Consider the following 18,733-nt stretch of genomic DNA (forward strand, 5'->3'; position numbering starts at 1 on the left):
AGCTGACCTGAGAGGGCTATGAAGGCTTCCACACTTCCTTTTACACAATGCACGTTGCCTGGCTGCCCTGCTGATTCTCTCTCTGCCTCTAATGCTTTTAGCCATAGACCCTGAACAAGCATATACAGATCAGGAGTTTGACTTAAAGGTTAACTGAAGTGAGAGTTATATGGAGGCTGCCACATGCATTTCCTTTTAAGCAATACCAGCTGCCTGGCAGTCCTGCTGATGCTCTGCCTCTAATACCTTTAGCCATAGACCCTGAACACGCATGCAGCAGATCAGGAGTTTCTTACATTATTGTCAGATCTGACTAGATTAGCTGCATGCTTGTTTCGGGTGTTATTCAAACACCACTGAAGCCACATAGATTAGCAGGGCTGCCAGGAAACTGGTGTTTAAGAGGAAATAAATATGGCAGCCTTCATATTCTTCTCACTACAGTGGTCCTTTAACTGGACTACATATGCTGCATGCTTGTTTCAGGTGTGCGATTCAGATACTACTGATGAATAAAGATCACCAGGATGCCAGGCAACTGGCATTGTTTAAAAGGAAATAAATATGGACATCCTCTATCATCACTCCGGTTCTGTAGTCCTTTAAATGGAACTTGGGTAACTGACTGCATGGTGTGTGTGCGTGCGTGCGTAAACAAGGCTGTCATACTAGAATAGCAGCCAGGCAACTGGAAGTGACAGCAGTATGAATGGTCACCTCAGCTGAGCATGTCTGTAGAGACAATGGTATAAAATCTGGCTGTCCATAACTCTTACAGACAGAATATCACTGCCATCTTCTGTGAAATGTGTACAATTCAGAGATTATACAGGAAGTTAAAGGAGGCTCAATACAGCACACAGAGGGGAAAGATCAGGTTCTCACCAGCACATCGTTGCAGATGTCTCTCAGCTCAGTCTCGATCTTCTCCCGGTAGCTCCGAGCCATGCTTTGTTTTTTATCGGACCCCTCTGTTTTTTGTTCAATACTGGAGACAACCCTCCAGGACGATCGGCGTGCACCTACTACGTTTTTGTAGGCCACTGAGAGAAGGTTCCTCTCCTCATTAGATAGTTCCACACCTTCTTCAGTTACTCGTTTCATGCAGGCCGCCATGTCGTCGTACCTTTCTGCCTGCTCTGCCAATTTGGCTTTCTGGACCATCTCGTTTTTATCCATGGCTAATGGTTCTGAGTGGGGAAACAAAAAGACACAGTTAGCATGAAAACTACTAGAATGAAAACTATTATAAATACATCTATGTAAAGACCCCTTATCTCCCTCACACCAAAAAGGGCCTCCCACCACCCCCAACTTGTAAAACTAGGCCCTCAGGTATATTACTATACAAAGATATTCCTAGCTTACTGGAAACAATTAGGAAGAGTTTCTGAACAAGTTTCGATTCAGCTTATCAATAAGCAGCAATAACTCAAGAATGGAACATAGATTTCACAAATTAAGGCACGTGACTATCTTATGAACAGCAAACCAGTGTTAAAAGTGAAAGATTAAAGAACAAGCGACACCCATGCTAACCTAGAAATAAAACAAAAAAACACCATAAGTAAATACTACTTCTACTTACATAGCAGATGTATTGTGCTATCAACGTAATGTTTCCTCTGAATTTTATAAAGGAAAAGCAGAAAATCCTATTCTACGCAGTGGCCATCTTGCCAAGCTAATGCTGACATATCCTCCCTGACTCTTGTTTCCCCCCCTCCCTTCTCTTGCTCATTGTGTATTCATTAGCTGCCCTCCTCCCAGAGTCTTCAGACACTCTCACTGAGGTGTATACTAGCAACTGCACCGTCTTTTTTATTTACACATCCAATCACTGAGTCACCTCAGCCTTGCTTGTAAACACAAGTAATCAGAGGGTGTTTCTGATAAGCAGCTAGATAGGGAAATAAATGGAAGAGGAGGAATAGATTATAGATAAAAAGAACTCCCAGCATTCAACTCTTTGGCACTAGGGCCAGTGCTCCTAAAGTATGTGATAACTACAAACCATAACAGCAGAAAAAGTTTAGCAAGTTTTGAATGCAGGATTAGCATCTTTATCACTTAATACACTCAGACCAGTTGCTGTTGAAATTTGATTTTTATGGCGACAATACCGCTTTAAGTACGTGATTAAACAATACCAGTTGCCTGGTAGTCCTGCTGATCTCTTTGCTGCAACAGTGGAGTCAGAGCACCTGACCTGCATGCTTGTTCAGGGGCTGTGGCTAAAACTATTAGACACGGGATCAGCAGGAGAGTCAGGCAACTGGTATGATTTTAAAAGTAAAAATACACGTCGTCCTCAGTTCTAGTAAGGGGGCTTTTAGGACCATTGTAGCCCTTCACACACTCCAATGAATTCTGGTTCACTATGAGCTTGCTGGTTAGTCTGTACTTCTCAGTTTAGGATCCCTTTAAGGCCCCTGATCCCTCAAGTTCGGCGTACGATGGGGTGGCTGTTAACAAGAGGAATGAGGAGGAGAAGAAAGCACTCAGCGGAGATGATCCGGCACTCTAGATCTCTCGGTGACTCACCGGTGCAGCTGTACACATGCTACATTCTCACCAGAGAGGACCTCAATCAGCTGCTTCAGCTGAGAACACTATAGTGTGTGAACAGGGCTTTAGTTGTGCTGTGTGTGATTGACAATGCAGAGGAAGCAAACTTGGGACTTGTATGAAGTATCTGACTGAAGGATGTTTCTGTTCCTGTAACAAGTCAATCCCACCCTTGCAGAAAGGGAACAGGTGGATCGGTTGCTAGGTGAGGAGCAAACACCGTTTCATGCATAACACCTCACACTGGATAGAGATAGATCCTCCTTTTAGCTGCTCTTAATTCTGGTACTGAGTGGAATTCCAAAACATGTTTTAAAGACTAACACTTCTGTGTGAATTTCCAGCACTTCCTGTGACAGAACCAGCAACAAATAAACATTTTTGTTCTGTGTTGCAATCTCCCTCTGTCCTCCCGCTGGTGCCCGACGCCTACAGTGAGTGGAAGAAGAATGGCTGCCCTACTCCGGGGGAGGAGAGTTAGAAACGCCATGCTGCCCTGTGCCACCAAACCTCCCGGTGGCTACCTAGAGTGAGCCTCGTGATTACCACTCCGGGCTTCTTTTTTTCCAGTCCGAGCGTGCGTGCGTGTTAGACTCCATCACTCCGGTAACCAATAAGGCCTGGAACCAACTACAAGGCGCTATTGCTAATCAAAATCTAGGGGTTTTTAAAGGGAAGGTCCAAGCAAAATAAAAACATGATTTTCACTTACCTGGGGCTTCTACCAGCCCCATGCAGCCATCCTGTGCCCTCGTAGTCACTCACTGCTGCTCCAGTCCCCCGTTGGCAGCTTGCCAACCTCGGAGGTCAGCGGGACGCATTGCGTACATTTTTATGCATTCCCGCTGGCGCAGGAACATTAACACATACATTTTTACGCGTTACTGGTTCAATGCATACATTTTTACGCATTGAACCAGTAACGTGTAAAAATGTATGTGTTAATGTTCCTGCACTATAACAATAACAATAATATTTATATAGCGCTTTTCTCCCTGGGGACTCAAAGCGCTGCGACCCTGCATTATGCAGTCTCAAAGGCTCGGGAAAAGAGGTGAGTTTTTAGCCTTTTTTTAAAGCTGTCCAGAGAAGGAGCCTCTCGTACTGATTGTGGAAGTGAGTTCCATAGAGTAGGGGCTGCGTAGGAAAAGGCCCGAGCACCAAATGTTAAGTGTATCCTGGGAATAACCAGCTTCATCTTGTTGGCAGAGCGGAGGGTGCGTGAAGGGGCATAAAGTTCCAATAGATCCGCTATGTATTTGGGTCCCATGTGGTGTAGAGCCTTGAATGTCAGCAGGCAGATCTTAAAATTGATTCTCCATTTTACTGGCAACCAGTGAAGAGTTTGCAGTACTGGGGTGATGTGTGAGCTGCGGGGGCATTGGCTAGGAGTGTGGCTGCAGCATTCTGTACTAGCTGTAAGGGGCGCAGAGCCTTATCTGTAGATCCGATGAACAGGGCGTTGCAGTAGTCTAGGCGGGAGGATACAAATGCATGAACCAGGGCAGGTAGGTCTTCAGCTGGGATAAGGTGTTTGATTTTCGCTATATTTCTTAGATGGAAGAAGGAAGACTTGACGACAGCTGATACCTGCTGTCTGAGTTTTAGATTTCCATCCAGGATCACCCCAAGGTTTCGCACAGAGTCTTTATACTGTACAGTATCTCCCCCAATTGCTAGTTTGAGGTGGTGAGCGTTTTGAACTTTATCCATCATGTGTGGACCACCTACCACCAACACCTCTGTTTTGTCAGAGTTCAGCCTCAGCCAGCTGGTGTTCATCCAATTTTGTAAATCCACTAGACACGCATTTATGGATGCTGATGGGTCTTGGGTGCCAGGCTTGAAGGACAGATACAGTTGTGTGTCATCACTAGTGGGAATGCGTAAAAATGTACGCAATGCGTCCCTGCCAACGGGGGACTGGAGCAGCAGTGAGTGACTACAAGGGCACAGGATGGCTGCATGGGGCTGGTAGAAGTCCCAGGTAAGTGAAACTCATTGTTTTTATTTTGCTTGGATCTTCCCTTTAATGAGCGTTTTGTAAGCGATTTCAACAGCGTATTCTGGCAATTTTGGTAGAGATTTTATAAAGTGTAATGTTTTTCCCAGCGATTGTGTAGCGATCTGCGACTAGCGTTTTTAATTCTGATTGGTCCTTTCAATTTTAATTTTTTTTTTTTTTTTTTACAGTGTACAGTAATTAAAAACACTAGCAAATCACTGTGTAGGTTTTGATGAGCGATTATGCCAGCGTTTATATACTTTACGTTGCAGAAACGCTAACGCTCAAAAATGCTGGATGTCCTGCATTTGCGATTTTGGTAATTGTAATCGTTCCAGTGGAATTTGTCCCATCCATTAACATTAGCTGAGCGTTTAGGGAAAATCGCTAGCGTTTTGAAAACCTCCCTAAACGCTCCTGACACTGGTACTAAGGTAAACTCCTCTACAGGGACAAAGACAATTACATTCTAAAGCCCAATCTACACGATCCGATTCGATTTACGATCCGATTAAATCCGACATGTCCAATCGGGATTCGTTTCAATTCAATTTGCCATTTGCAAAACAATGGCAAATCGAATTGAATCCCGATCGGACATGTCAGATTTAATCAGATCGTAAACAGAATCGTAATCGAATCACACAAAGAATCGTATCGTGTAGATGGGGCTTTACAAAGGATATCATCTGTGCTATACAATATCCAGAATTTAAAAGCACACCTGAAGTGAGAGAGATATGGAGGCTGCCATATTCATTTCACGTTAAATAATACCAGTTGTCTGGCAGTGCCGCCAATCTATTTGGCTGCAGCAGTGTCTGAAACCCTGGGGATAGTTATTGAGACACTGTAAATATATGCTTAAAATAAATAACACCAGAAATAAGCATACATGCGAGATCTGACAATGTCAGTAACACTTGATCTGCATATGCTTTTTCATAATGTCAGTAACATATGATCTTCATATGCTTTTTCAGGGTCTATGGCTAGAAGTATTAAGAGGCAGACGATCAGCAGGAGAGCCAGACAACTAATATTGTGGAATAGGAAATAAATGTGGCAGACTCCATACCCATCTCACTTCAGTTGTCCTTTAATACTTTTCAGCCATAAACCCTGAACAAGCATGCAGATCAGATAATTCTAAATGAAGTGTGACAAGATTCGCCACATGTTTGTTTCAGGTGTGTGATCTAGATACCACTGCAGCCAAAGAGATCAGCAGGACAACCAGGGAACTGGTATTGTTCAATAGGAAATAAATAGGGAAGCATCCACATCCCTCTGAGTTCAGGTGTCCTTTAAAGTGGCACTCCAGCATAAACTAGTCTGGGATAGTAAAGAGAACCCACGGCGGGGTTCTTACAACTCATTCCGCAAACAGAGGCTGGGTCTGCCTATAGAGCCCAGCCTCTGTTGCTATTCAGCTTCCTCCAAAGCCCCCTGCACGCTGTGAGACCCCATAAAAGATAGCCGCGCTGTCTCCGCTCTCCCCGCCCCCTGAATCGCGCCGGTCCCCGCCCGCGTCCCTTCCCGCTGATTGGAGGGAAGGGACGCGGGCGGGGACCGGAGCAATTCAGGAGGCGGGGAAGAGCGGAGACTGACAGTGAGGTAAACACAGCCGCATAGCGCGGCTGTGTTTTATGGAGTCTCACAGCGTGCAGGGGGGGGGGGAGCGGCTTTGGGGGAAGCTACCGTATTTTTCGGAATATAAGACGCTCCGGCATATAAGACGCACCTAGATTTAGAGGGCAAAAATCAGGAAAAAAAATAAACTAAACCTAGGTGCGTCTATGGTGCAGGGGCTTCTTATGGACCTCTAACTCCCCAAAAACTGTCTTTATCTAAGCTACACTGCCCATCTATACTAACACCTGCTACACTACACTTCGCTTACCCCTGCTGCCCCCATCAACTACACATTACTTCACTAACCCCTACTACAACAACTACACTACACTATAGTATACTACACTTCCCTCACTAACACCTGCAGCCAAATTAAACTACACTACACTTCACTAAGTAACCCCTCCAGCCAACCCAAACTACACTACACTTCACTAAGTAACCCCTCCAGCCAACCCAAACTACACTACACTACACCCCTGCTGCATCTCACCTGATCCTGTCGCTGCGATCCTCCCCTCCTCCATCTGCCTGTCATCACCCGAGAGTCGCAGCAGCAGTCATCTGAGGGTCCCATTAGGTTTCATCAGCGGGTCCAGCAATCCCATCCAGTATCCCCGCTCTTTAAGTGTCCAAGTCGCCGGCTTCTCTTCACTGCAGCCATGCTTGTATGCAGGCTCGCGGTGATCACGCGGTGATTACGCGCTGCCGGGGCCGCCTTCCTCCATAGTTACGGCGTCCTCTTCTTAGTTACAGTGCCCCCTTCTGCGTGACGAGCGGCGCACGTGCGCCTGACGTCATGCGTGACCCCGGCGCACATGCGCCGCTCGTCACACAGAAGGGGTCACTGTATCTAAGAAGAGGACGCCGTAACTATGGAGGAAGGCGGCCCCAGCATCGCGTAATCACCGGGTGATCACCGCGAGCCTGCATACAAGCATGGCTGCAGTGAACAGGAGCCGGCGACTTGGACACTTAAAGAGCGGGGATCAGTCGGGGATACTAGATGGGATTGCTGGACCCTCTGATGACTGCTGCTGCGACATTGGATGACGGCGGACAGACGAAGGAGGCGAGGATCGCGGCGGCAGGATCCGGTAAGTATGTTATGGGGCAAAAATACCGTACCTTTGGAATATAAGACGCACCTACTTTTTACCCCCAGTTTTGGGGAAGAAAAAGTGCGTCTTATATTCCGAAAAATACGGTAAATAGCAACAGAGGCTGGGCTCTATAGGCAGACCCAGTCTCTGTATGTGGATTGCGTTGTAAGAATCCCACCTTCGGGTTCTCTTTAACAGCAAGTGAGAATGTGTCAGGTTTCCACAGCTAACATTCCAGCTGGGGATATTGCACTCTCTCTTGGGACTAGGGTTTCAATTCACTAAGCATTACAGCATTTGGTAATGCACTAAAGAGTTGATTTTACTGTTCATCTTGCCAAATAAATAATCGCACCGCAACGGACATTTGAAGTGTGGAAGGGCACCCAGTCGGATATTAAATATTGCCATCACAAAAAACAAACAAACAAAAAAAAGGCCCGGTCACAAAAATCTTAAAATTTAAAACACATACAAATAAGAAGTACAGTTATTCCAGCGTGAAATGGCCATACATTACTTTTCTCCTATGTTGCTGTCACTTACAGTAGTTAGTTGGAATCTGACATTACCGACAGATTTTGGGTTAGTCCATCTCTCCATAGGGGATTACCAGCATGGCCTTTATTCTTTATAAAGACATTCCCTGAAAAAGATTTACACAAAGATGCTGGCCAGCCTCCCTGAACACTTTTTGGGCATTTGGACGGAGCAACTGCCATTCACCAAGTACTTTTAAAAATAAAGAAAACCCTGAAAACTCCCATAAGAAGATGGGCTAGTCTAATATCCTGTCAGTAATGTCAGATTTCTACTACTTACTGTAATGCTGGGAATACACAATGAGATTTTTCAGCAGATTTAGATCGTTTTTCTGATCAGTTTCCATTCACTTCTATGAGAAATCGGTCAGACCTGTCGGAAATTATCGAACCATCCATCTGCCAAAAAATCTCATGGTGCATTTCCAGCGTAAGTGACAGCAACATAGGAGAAAAGTAATTTATGGCTCATTTTACTTCTTATTTGTGTATGTTTACATGTACCATATTTAAGATTTTCGCTACAGAGGTCCTTTAAAGACAGAATGACAACACAGAAAATGGATGTAATTCCTAACAGTATAATAACAGTCATTTCTGCACAAGGTTTTCAATGACAGCATGCTAGACATCTGAGCACTCAGTCTGGCGACTTTTTGCTAAACTTTTGTTCTATTGAAAGGTTTACTGTGAGAAAAGGTATTTCACACGTTGCGTAACAAGACCTGCTTATGACATCCACCGCGCGCTGCAACCGTATTAGAGAGAAAGCACAGTCTAATCTCCTTTCACTTTCCCAGCTGCCATACTGGCACAGAGCTCATTACAGTAACACAAGCGAAGCCTCTTGTACTTAATACTGCAGACATCAAGAAACTTTTCCCAAAAGGGCCTTCTGCTGTGCGGCAAAAAACACATACTGGACCACAATGCCCCCTTTAGCACCATTCAGACTCAAGAATGCCCCATCAATTCAGTACACATGGATATAGGCCTGGTGCACACCAGAGGAGTTTTTCTGAGCGTTTTGAGTTTTTAAATCTGCTGCTAATGTTATCCTATGTGTCTGTGCACACTGGAGCAATGAGGTTTTGTAAAAAACCCCATTGCATTACATTGGGAAGAGCTTTTAGAGGTTTCAAAAGCTCTTCCCAATGTAATGCTATGGTTTTTTTTTACAAAACCTCATTGCTCCAGTGTGCACAGACACATAGGATAACATTAGCAGCAGATTTAAAAACTCAAAACGCTCAGAAAAACTCCTCTGGTGTGCACCAGGCCATATTGTTGTGTAGCACCTGAAAGCAGCCAATCAAAAACCAAGGGCTAGTTTACATTGAGCCCTAAACCGCAATTGCATTAAGCAGGCAAAATCTCATGATTTGCGCTTCTATTTCCCACTCAACAGAACGAGAATCACAGCACGATCGCCCCCAAGACGCTGCATGCAGTGCGTGTGAATGCGGACTAGCGACAGGAGACCTAATGCAAGTGAATGGAGCATCCGGCTGGGTGATGCTCCATTCACAGACAGCTTCCGCCGCGTCTCTGCCTTTCTGGCAAGACGTGTAGATAGCTGTCACTCCCTGGTCTCTTGTAGCCATGCAACGGGGGACAATTGTGCCCCGTGTGTATGTAGCTTTGGGAGCCCATCACATCTGTACAGCACACATTACTACACTGCTGCCCTAAATCATGTCGGGCAACAAAAGTGTCTGTACACGGCGCTGGGAATCCCTAAATCTTTAAGCCACGACATCAAATGCTTGTTTGAGGACACTAAATTTATAAAATTCAATATGGTGATATCAAACGCAGACAAAAACCTATGTAAAAGGAATTCTTTCTGGCCCTGGAAAAGGTTAAAATTATTTTAGTAATGGTAAAAGGTATGGCAAATGCAACCCTGTGCAATACAAAAATGTCATATGATAAAGTACATGGACAGTCATCTTCAGTGAAAACTACATGATAAAATGATTTGTTTAACATATCTAAAAGAATGATATGCAAATAAGATTTGCTACAAGCATCAGAACAAGTTTGTCATTTAACGCCCCTCCTACTTTCCAGCTTCCATAACAGACCGACTAATGTGATAATTTCAGTGACCAATGGTCCTGAGACAGCCAGTTTCTCTGGTGAAGGGATTGTTTGGAGGGATAGAGTGGGCTACACTCTATCCCTCCAAACAATCCCTTCAGCAATGGTAATGGCTACTCAGCAGAACCTCAACCCTAGCAGTAAGGTCTGGGAAGTGGTAGGGCGGGATATAGCTCATACACATTGGTCTCCATTCTCAATGAGCTACCGCATTCGTTAACGAAATGAAAATTACTGACTGACATATGACCATGTTCATTCACAATGTTTACCACCTGAAATTACTATTTGCTGGAAAATGTGATAAAAGGGCGGTAACAGGTCAGTTGGGGGAAGAAAAAAAAAAAAAAAAAAAAAAAAAAAAGAAGGGGAGCTCATTGTTAATTACTGATTTTTATCAGGCGCTATTGTGTTTGCTGGACTTATGCTGGGAATACACGTTAAGTTTTTACTTTAGATAGATGGGTTCGATAGATAAATTCCAACCTGTTGGATCTGGTCGATTCTACTTTCGTTTCGATTCTCCTCATTCAAGTGAATGTAATTGATAAGAAAAGATAAGGAATCGAGAGGAGAATCGAGCAGTGAATCGAAAGTAGAATCGAACGAAAGCGACGGCAAAAACGAACGCAAAAACGCATCGTGTATTCCCAGCATTAGGAATTTTTCCAGGGCTGTGGAGTCGGAGTAATTTGGGTACCTGGAGTTAGAGGTTTCATAAACTGAGGAGTCGGAGTGGGGTGATTTTTGTACCAAATCCACAACCCTGGTAAAAGTTACGACAGAGAGCACTTCAGAAATCATTGTCTAGCCTGCCCTGCACAAGCTGTGTAGAAGTGGCATTAACCTCCTGGGCGTGAAGCACGCCGGAAGGGTTTGCAGCAAACAGTTCCCTGGATGATTTTAAAGTGGCACTTAAATACAAAAAAAATGAGTTTTACTCACCTGGGGCTTCCCTCAGCCCCCTGCAGCTGATCGGTGCCCACGTAGAGTCGCTCCGATTCTCCAGGACCCGCCAGCGGCCACTTCTGGTTTCGCTGTCAGCCTCAGACAGGCTGTGAACACGAGTGATTCTTCGCGTTCCCAGCCACAATAGCACCCCCTATACTGCAATTGCGGCCCTCCTTGCCACAATGGCAGCATAGGGGGCGATATTGTGGCTGTGAACGCGAAGAATCACTCGCGTTCTCAGCCTGTCGGGTCCTGACGGCGAAACCGGAAGTAGCCGCCGGCGGGGACGGGAGGATCAGAGTGACTATGTGGGCACCGATCAGCTGCAGGGGGCTGAGGGAAGCCCCAGGTGATTAAAACTTTTTTTTTTATTTGACTTAAGGTTCACTTTAAGTGATCGTGTAGTTGTAATATTTTCAGCTAGCACCAGGCTAGCTAGCAGTGTTTGGCGGCATCCCCTGATTACTGATGATCCCCCCCGATCGCCGCTAAATACATTACCCCCCCCCCCCCCAAGATCCAGCGATCGTGCAGCCGCCCCGGACAGCTCCGCTCTTCACTACGGGGAGGATCGAACATGACGTCGGCGACGTCATGCGCAGACCCGATTCTCCCCATGGGGGAGGGGGGAGCGGACGGACGATCATCAGTAATCAGGGGATGCCGGCCAACACTGCTAGCTAGCCTAGTGCTAGCTGAAAATATTACAAAATCTAGGGGGACTCCTGGGGACAGCCGGCGGTATGCCCGACAGCATACCGCTTCAGGAGGTTAAGCACTTAGAGGAACTCCAGTGAAAATAATGTAATAAAAAATTGCTTAATTTTTACAATAATTATGTATAAATGATTTAGTCAGTGTTTGCCCATTGTAAAATTTTAAATCCCTGATTTATATTCTGACATTTATCACATGGTGACATTTTTACTGCTGGCAAGTGATGTAGCTGCTGCTTGCTGTTTTGGCAGTTGGAAACAGCTTTAAACAGCTATTTCCCACAATGCAACAGGGTTCACAGACAGCAAACTGCCAAAAGTACGTACTCAGAATTTCTTTGTGGGAGGGGTTTCACCACAATATCAGCCATACAGCGCCCCCTGATGGTCTGTTTGTGAAAAGGAATAGCTTTCTCATGTAAAAGGGGGTATCAGCTACTGATTGGGATAAAGTTCAATTCTTGGTCGGAGTTTCTCTTTAAAGAGGAACTTTAGCCTAAACATACTTTCATTAAGTTACATTACATATGTTATTTAAAATAGATAGGTAATATCTCTTACCCACCCTGTTTTAAAAGAACATGCAAATGTTTGTTTTCATGATGGCAGCCATCTTTTTGGTTGTAATGAGGTGACAAGGAGTATGATACACAGTTCCAACTGTCCTGTGTCCTGATCACCCCTCCCAGTTGCTAAGCAACGTGAACAACATAGGAAATCCCATCATGCTCTGCGCAGCATCGGGGGGAAAAAGCCCAGGCCCTTTTTCTTTGATGGGTGGAGCTTAGATAAAAAAAATACAGCAAAAAAAAAAACAAAATGATGCTTGGGTAAGAAAAACAAGGTTCTGATGCTGTGAAACTGTTAAACACCAGGCCTTTTCAGTTCTGCTGAGTAGATTTTTAGTCCGGAGGTTCACTTTAATCTGTGGCAGTTTAGGGATGGATTTGCACTTTTCTTAACTGTAGTGCAGTTCTAGAAATGCACTGTAAACTGCCGCTATTAAGTAGGATTTCAGGATTTTCTTATCAGAACAGTTCCCCTGCTGGTTAGACCTGTTTAAGAAGAAAAAGCTGTTGGCAATGCTTTGATAAATTTGGCCCATTGCTTCTACAATGAATCCTATAGGTTTAATGTATACGAGCCTGCTGGAGTGACTCGTTTTGTAGTGGACATCTTTTAAGCTAGACAGACACACAAGAATGTAGCACATGTACACGAGCTCCCTGAATTCACCTTAAGATCCAGCATGGCAAATCTTAGTGACAAGAATGCCCGGTCAACCCCACGAGCGCACTGCATGTTCTCCTCCTCACCCCACCAGCAAGAAGCTTATCCGCCACGCTCCACGTCTCTTCTCCCCCTCCAAATGCGACACTAGTCTGCAGGCTAACAACATGTCTGTACAGCACTTGACCCAAATTGCAGGCGAGTGCAAGTGTGTATGTGTACTCACATTTAGTTTTGCTGTCAACTATTTATAATATTTGAAAAGAGTACCTGAGATGGAATACTATGGTCTATTTATAGTTATCTGGGGCTTTCTCCAGACCCCCTCGATTCACTTGTAATAGCTCCCAAGAACCCAGCCAGCCGCACACTTCTGCGCAAGCACCCCTGCCGCAGTACTACTACGCAGACGCTGCCAGAACGCAATGGAAGGGTGCCGGATTACCAGGAGCTATTACAAGACACAGGAGGACCGGAGAGGGACTCCACACACCTCATAGGACTGGAGGATGCACCAGGTAAAATTAGTTCTTTAAAGGAAACCAGAGACCAATAAATAGAAGTTTTATACATACCTGGGGCTTCCTCCAGTCCCATGCGCATAAATCGATCCCACGCCACCGTCCTCAGCCGGCTGCTTGAGAGATACGCAGAGGGCGCACTTCTATTGCGCAGGCTAGCAGAAGTTTGGGGCCCGGCAAAAGAGAAGGCTGAGGAAGGCATCCGTGCGCATGAGGCTGGAGGAAGACCCAGGTATGTATAAACCGTTCTGTTTTTTTAGTCTCTGGTACACGTTAAAGGATACCCGAAGTGACATGATGAGATAGACATGTACAGTGCCTAGCACACAAATAACTATGCTGTGTTCCTTTTTTTCTTTCTCTGCCTGAAAGAGTTAAATATCAGGTATGTAAGTGGCTGACTCAGTCCTGACTCAGACAGGAAGTGACTACAGTGTGACCCTCACTGATAAGAAATTCCAACTATAAAAACACTTTCCTGGCAGAAAATGGCTTCTGAGAGCAAGAAAGAGGTAAAAAAAAAACGTGGAATTTCTTATCAGTGAGGGTCACACTAGTCACTTTCTGTCTGAGTCAGGACTGAGTGAGCCACTTACATACTTGATTTTTAACTCTTTCAGGCAGAGAAAGAAAAAACAGGAACACAGCATAGTTATTTGTGTGCTAGGCACTGTACATGTCTATCTCATGTTATCTCGGGTATCCTTTAAAGAGACTCTGAAGCGAGAATAAATCTCGCTTCAGAGCTCATAAATAGCAGGGGCACGTGTGCCCCTGCTAAAACGCCGCTATCCCGCGGCTAAACGGGGGTCCCTTCACCCCCAACCCACCCCCCGCAAAAGTGTGTCGTAGAAAGGTTGCAGAATTTCCCTTCCTGGAGGCAGGGCTAACGGCTGCAGCCCTGCCTCCAGTCGCGTCTGTCAGCGGCGCATCGCCGCCTCTCCCCCGCCCCTCTCAGTGAAGGAAGACTGAGAGGGGCGGGGGAGAGGCGGAGATACGCGCTGACAGACGCGCGTGGGGCAGGGCTGCGGCGGTTAGCCCTGCCCCAACCAGGAAGCGCTCCCCGGGTGTATCGAGGGGGATTTGGGGGTGAAGGGACCCCCGTTAAGCCGCGCTATAGCGGCGTTTTAGCAGGGGCACACGTGCCCCTGCTATTTATGAGGTCTGAAGCGAGATTTATTCTCGCTTCAGACTCTCTTTAAAGAGACTCTGTAACAAAAACCTCCCCTGGGGGGTACTCACCTCTGTGGGGGAAGCCTCCGGATCCTAATGAGGCTTCCCACGCCGTCCTCTGTCCCACGGGGGTCTCGCTGCAGCCCTCCGAACAGCCGGCGACAGAGCCGACTGTAGCTTCAATATTTACCTTTGCTGGCTCCAGCGGGGGCGCTATGGCGGCTTTCGGCACGGAAATAGACGGAAATACCCGATCTCCGTCGGGTCCGCTCTACTGCGCAGGCGCCTAAAACTTGCGCCTGCGCAGTAGAGCAGACCCGACGGCGATCGGGTATTTCCGCCTACTTTGTAGCCGACAGAGCACCTGCGCAGGAGCCAGGAAGGTAAATATTACGTCACCGCTGCACGGAGGGCTGCAGCGAGACCCCTGATGGATGGAGGACGGCGTGGGAAGCCTCATTAGGATCCGGAGGCTTCCCCCACCCGAGGTGAGTACCCCCCAGGGGACGTTTTGTCGTTACAGTTCCTCTTTAATGTGGATAGTTTCACTGACCCATAGTAATTGCTCACAAGTATAGCTCAGCTCTAAGTAGCTCTAAGTAGTATCCTGTGTTTCTACTACCTGGGTTTGCCTTAGGCCCCATTCACACTACAGCGTTTTGCTGCGATTTCGGCAAACCGCTCAAATGCTAGCACTTTTTAAAAGTGCTAGCGTAATGAAACCCTATGGGCTGTTCTTACTTGGGCGATTTGCGCTAATCGCCGCAATATCCCCAAAACGGGCAAAAACGTGAAACGCAAACACGCCGCTTGCACCATTTTCAGGCGATTTCCCGGCGAACGCATTTCAGTGCTATAGAAGCGCTAAACGCGATCACGGCAAAATCGCCGCACTGTTCAGTCATTTTTCCGCGTGAATTCGCTGAAAAATCACTCCTGAAAAAATCTAAGGTGTTTTGTGTTTCTAAGTGTGAATGGGACCTCAATGTGACCCTGAAGTGAACCTGAGCTGTAAAGATAGCAGCTGATCATAAAGTTCATGATAAGATGTCAACTCCAGTGAAGTCTGCATGACAAAACAGTTTCATTCAAAAGCTGCACCCAGTAAATGTTTTGCCTTGTAACAGGAATGAACAAACTAAAGATCTAGTGCAGGATTTTTTAATGCATTTTACATTAGGCGGGACAGCGCAAAGGGAGAGGGGTCACAAGGGCGATTCCCGAGAGATTTTACGCTGACATTGATTGGGAATCAGCCTGCAGTGTATGGGCAGGTAACAGATCTGTCTCTTGGTTGATCTGCCCATACATTGTCTGATGTATGGGCACCTTTACAGCAGTCTCTGCAACTGCTGTAAATTTGGACAGTTTTTACGGTAGGTAACCTATATATATTCTCATCACTTGCTCAGTTTCTAATGTCTGCATTTCATTCAAGCACTTAACCCGTCCTACATGCGTGGGGGTCATAATTAGTAACATGCAAACCTACGCTACTCCCAGCAGTGCACCAGACAGGTGCTGGGAATGAATGGCACCCATATCTAACCTATGAAGGCAACCATACACTGGTCGATTGCCGCCAGATCGAGCAACAGATTAGATTCGATCAGAGAGGGATCTAATGGCCGCCCATACAATACACACAGATTTTGAAAAGATTTCAGCATGAAATCGATTCACCATCTGTGGAGCTGCCGCCTGCCTCTCTGCCCGTTCCCCCCCCACCAGCAATACATTACCTGTTCCGCCGGCAAAAGACCCCTGGTCCGTGCTGACACTTTCTCTGGCTGGCTTTCTTCATCTTCACTTCCGGTCTTGTCCCGTGTGAAGGGGAAGTTCAAACAGTACAGCGCCCTCTACTGTTTGAACTTCCTCTGGTCACAGGACGAGACAGGAAGTGAAGAAAGCAAGCCGGAGAAAGGAACATCACGGACCGGGGGATTCGCGCCGGCGGAACAGGTAAGATTATTGCTGCGTCGGTCGTAGCTGAATGGAAAGCCACACTCCCAACCGACCGGCGATCAAAATCTTCTGCCTGGACAGATCAATGGAATAGATTTCGGTTGGAAATCAGTCGATTGGTCCATGTTTGCCTAATCGATTTCACTGCACATTCGATCACAGTGATCAAATCTGCTATCTATTGGCAGGAAACCGAGTAAATGTATGGGCACCTTAAAGTCACATGAATAAATGTAACAATACTTTACCCTGCTATCTCTCTCTGCTGTGTGGGGAAACCAGTGGGGTTTCCCTGTCACATTCCGCGGAAATACAGGCTTTGTGTCTCCTCAGATGTCCTCTATTGTCCATAATCCATCAGGACACCAGGGTGCACACAACCTCTATATCCTGCTGGGCATTCATGTTACAGCCTGGCCGGCCCACTAGAGAGCCAGGCCTATACAAATGGTGTAAGAAAGCTACAGAGGCATGCAGGAGTCATCAGATCCAACAGCCGCAAGATATTTTACATGTATGAACAGGAACCTAAATGTTCGAAAGAAGAAAAAAAAAAATCACCACGCCCCGAGAAGGAAACCATGCTGTGCTACTCCAGAGTCTCACTGCTTGAGGGAGGAGGGGGGAGAAACTCAAAGGACATTAGCAGCATAGAGCTTCAATGTATCCAAAGGTTAATATTAAACAGCAAAACAAAAGCAGCAACTGCTAAAAAGCTGGTCCAGTAGGTAATTAACTTTAATCCAAACTGAGGAAGGTTTCTGTCAGTCAGTGGGGGAAGAAGCACTAGGCACTGATGTTGCAGGCAGGGTAGTCAGTAGAAGAAAAAAATGCAGGCTGATAAAGATCTGCAGGGCCCCACCCTGACCAGCTTGTGTTACCTGTCTAATGTGTCCAGCTACTTACAGCTGAGTTTATACACCAGACATTGCCTAGACGCCCTCATTTTATAGCACGGGTGGAGGCCCGCGCTAATTGCATATGCCAGCCATTTCATCTCCAAGAGAGGTTTATATGAGGATCTGCTCCACCTACCACTGCACTTGTAATCCACCTTTTAATAAGGACCATTTTATGTGCTTGCAGCCAGGGCACAGGAGGAATAAAAGGGCTAATGTGTCAATATAAATCTGAGACATAAATGGCGTCTTTCGTCATTTTACAATCGAGCATCATTGGGGCACGAAAGAAATCAAATTTTTATACGTCTGTCAATTATCCTTACAAACAAAATAAGTAAAAGAAAAATGTCTGGGTAAAAGGGTAAATGTAAACTCAGACTGGATGTATTAAGGCCTTCATACAGCATGCAGGCAGCAACGTAGAATGCGTAGCTACCCCTGCCGACCCAAGACAAATCATTGTGTCTGGTTTCAACCAACAGAAGCAGCAGCGGTCTGCTGTCACTATACTTCAATGCAGTATACTGTACGAGCCAGAAGTGGCTGTAATTATAATATAACACCGCTATATAAATATAGTTTCATGCATTTACTAAGCTGGAGCAATCAGACATTTTTAGCTCAAACAAACCCTCCATGCCCATCTGGAAATACTCAAACGAACATTAACATCCTCTCTGAGGAAGCCAAGACATCCACTGAAGACCCCTCTTCCGGGAAGCCATGCAATCACTCCACCCACCCAATCTTAGGCAGCTGCTACTGAGAATACTTCCATGAAATATTTATGTAAGCTCAGACCTAGAAGTCACAGCTTTGCAAGAAACAAGGAACCTGTGAAACTATTCAGATGCACACCTCCCCCCCCCCCCCCACCAGGAATGTGGGGGGGTGGGAGGGGCACGGCAGCTGTGCACAGGTTTGGAAAAGCCTATTCTGCTCTGGTCACTAAGAGCATGGTCCACCTTTACAACAGCCACCCTACAATGAATTCCTTTTCCTGGACAAACAAGACCTGCAGCTCAGAAAATGGTGTACAAAAGCCAGCCTCATTAACATACAGCTTTGCCAGCACCTCCGACAATGAGACGCTACTATGACCACAAGTTTTCTACTACTGTATGTGCAGAGAGGTCACACTGACCTTAATCCTTGCAGGGACAAATTAAAAAAAAAAAACCAGGCTTTGTGCACTAATGTTTTATTTGACAGTTGAAACCAATCCAGTCGGGGAAACAAAAATGCAAAGCAACCCCGATATGCTGCAGCTTGTCACAATGCATCTGAATAATAGGACTGCCTCCTTACTGCACAATTCC

The 18,733-nt window shown here is 46.0% G+C and overlaps 1 protein-coding gene across 1 annotated transcript in view; it reads right to left on the reverse strand.

The window, feature by feature from the left end:
• The window catches only part of YWHAZ (tyrosine 3-monooxygenase/tryptophan 5-monooxygenase activation protein zeta), a 70,356-nt gene that overhangs the window by 49,485 nt on the left and 2,138 nt on the right, over window positions 1-18,733 (reverse strand). The window contains exon 2 of the mRNA XM_068237737.1: window positions 886-1,190. Coding sequence (XP_068093838.1) covers window positions 886-1,179 — 294 coding nt within the window. The 5' untranslated portion in view covers window positions 1,180-1,190. The remainder of the gene's footprint in view (window positions 1-885; window positions 1,191-18,733) is intronic.

Source organism: Hyperolius riggenbachi, chromosome 5 (assembly GCF_040937935.1).
Source record: "Hyperolius riggenbachi isolate aHypRig1 chromosome 5, aHypRig1.pri, whole genome shotgun sequence".
NCBI classification, from domain to species: domain Eukaryota; kingdom Metazoa; phylum Chordata; class Amphibia; order Anura; family Hyperoliidae; genus Hyperolius; species Hyperolius riggenbachi.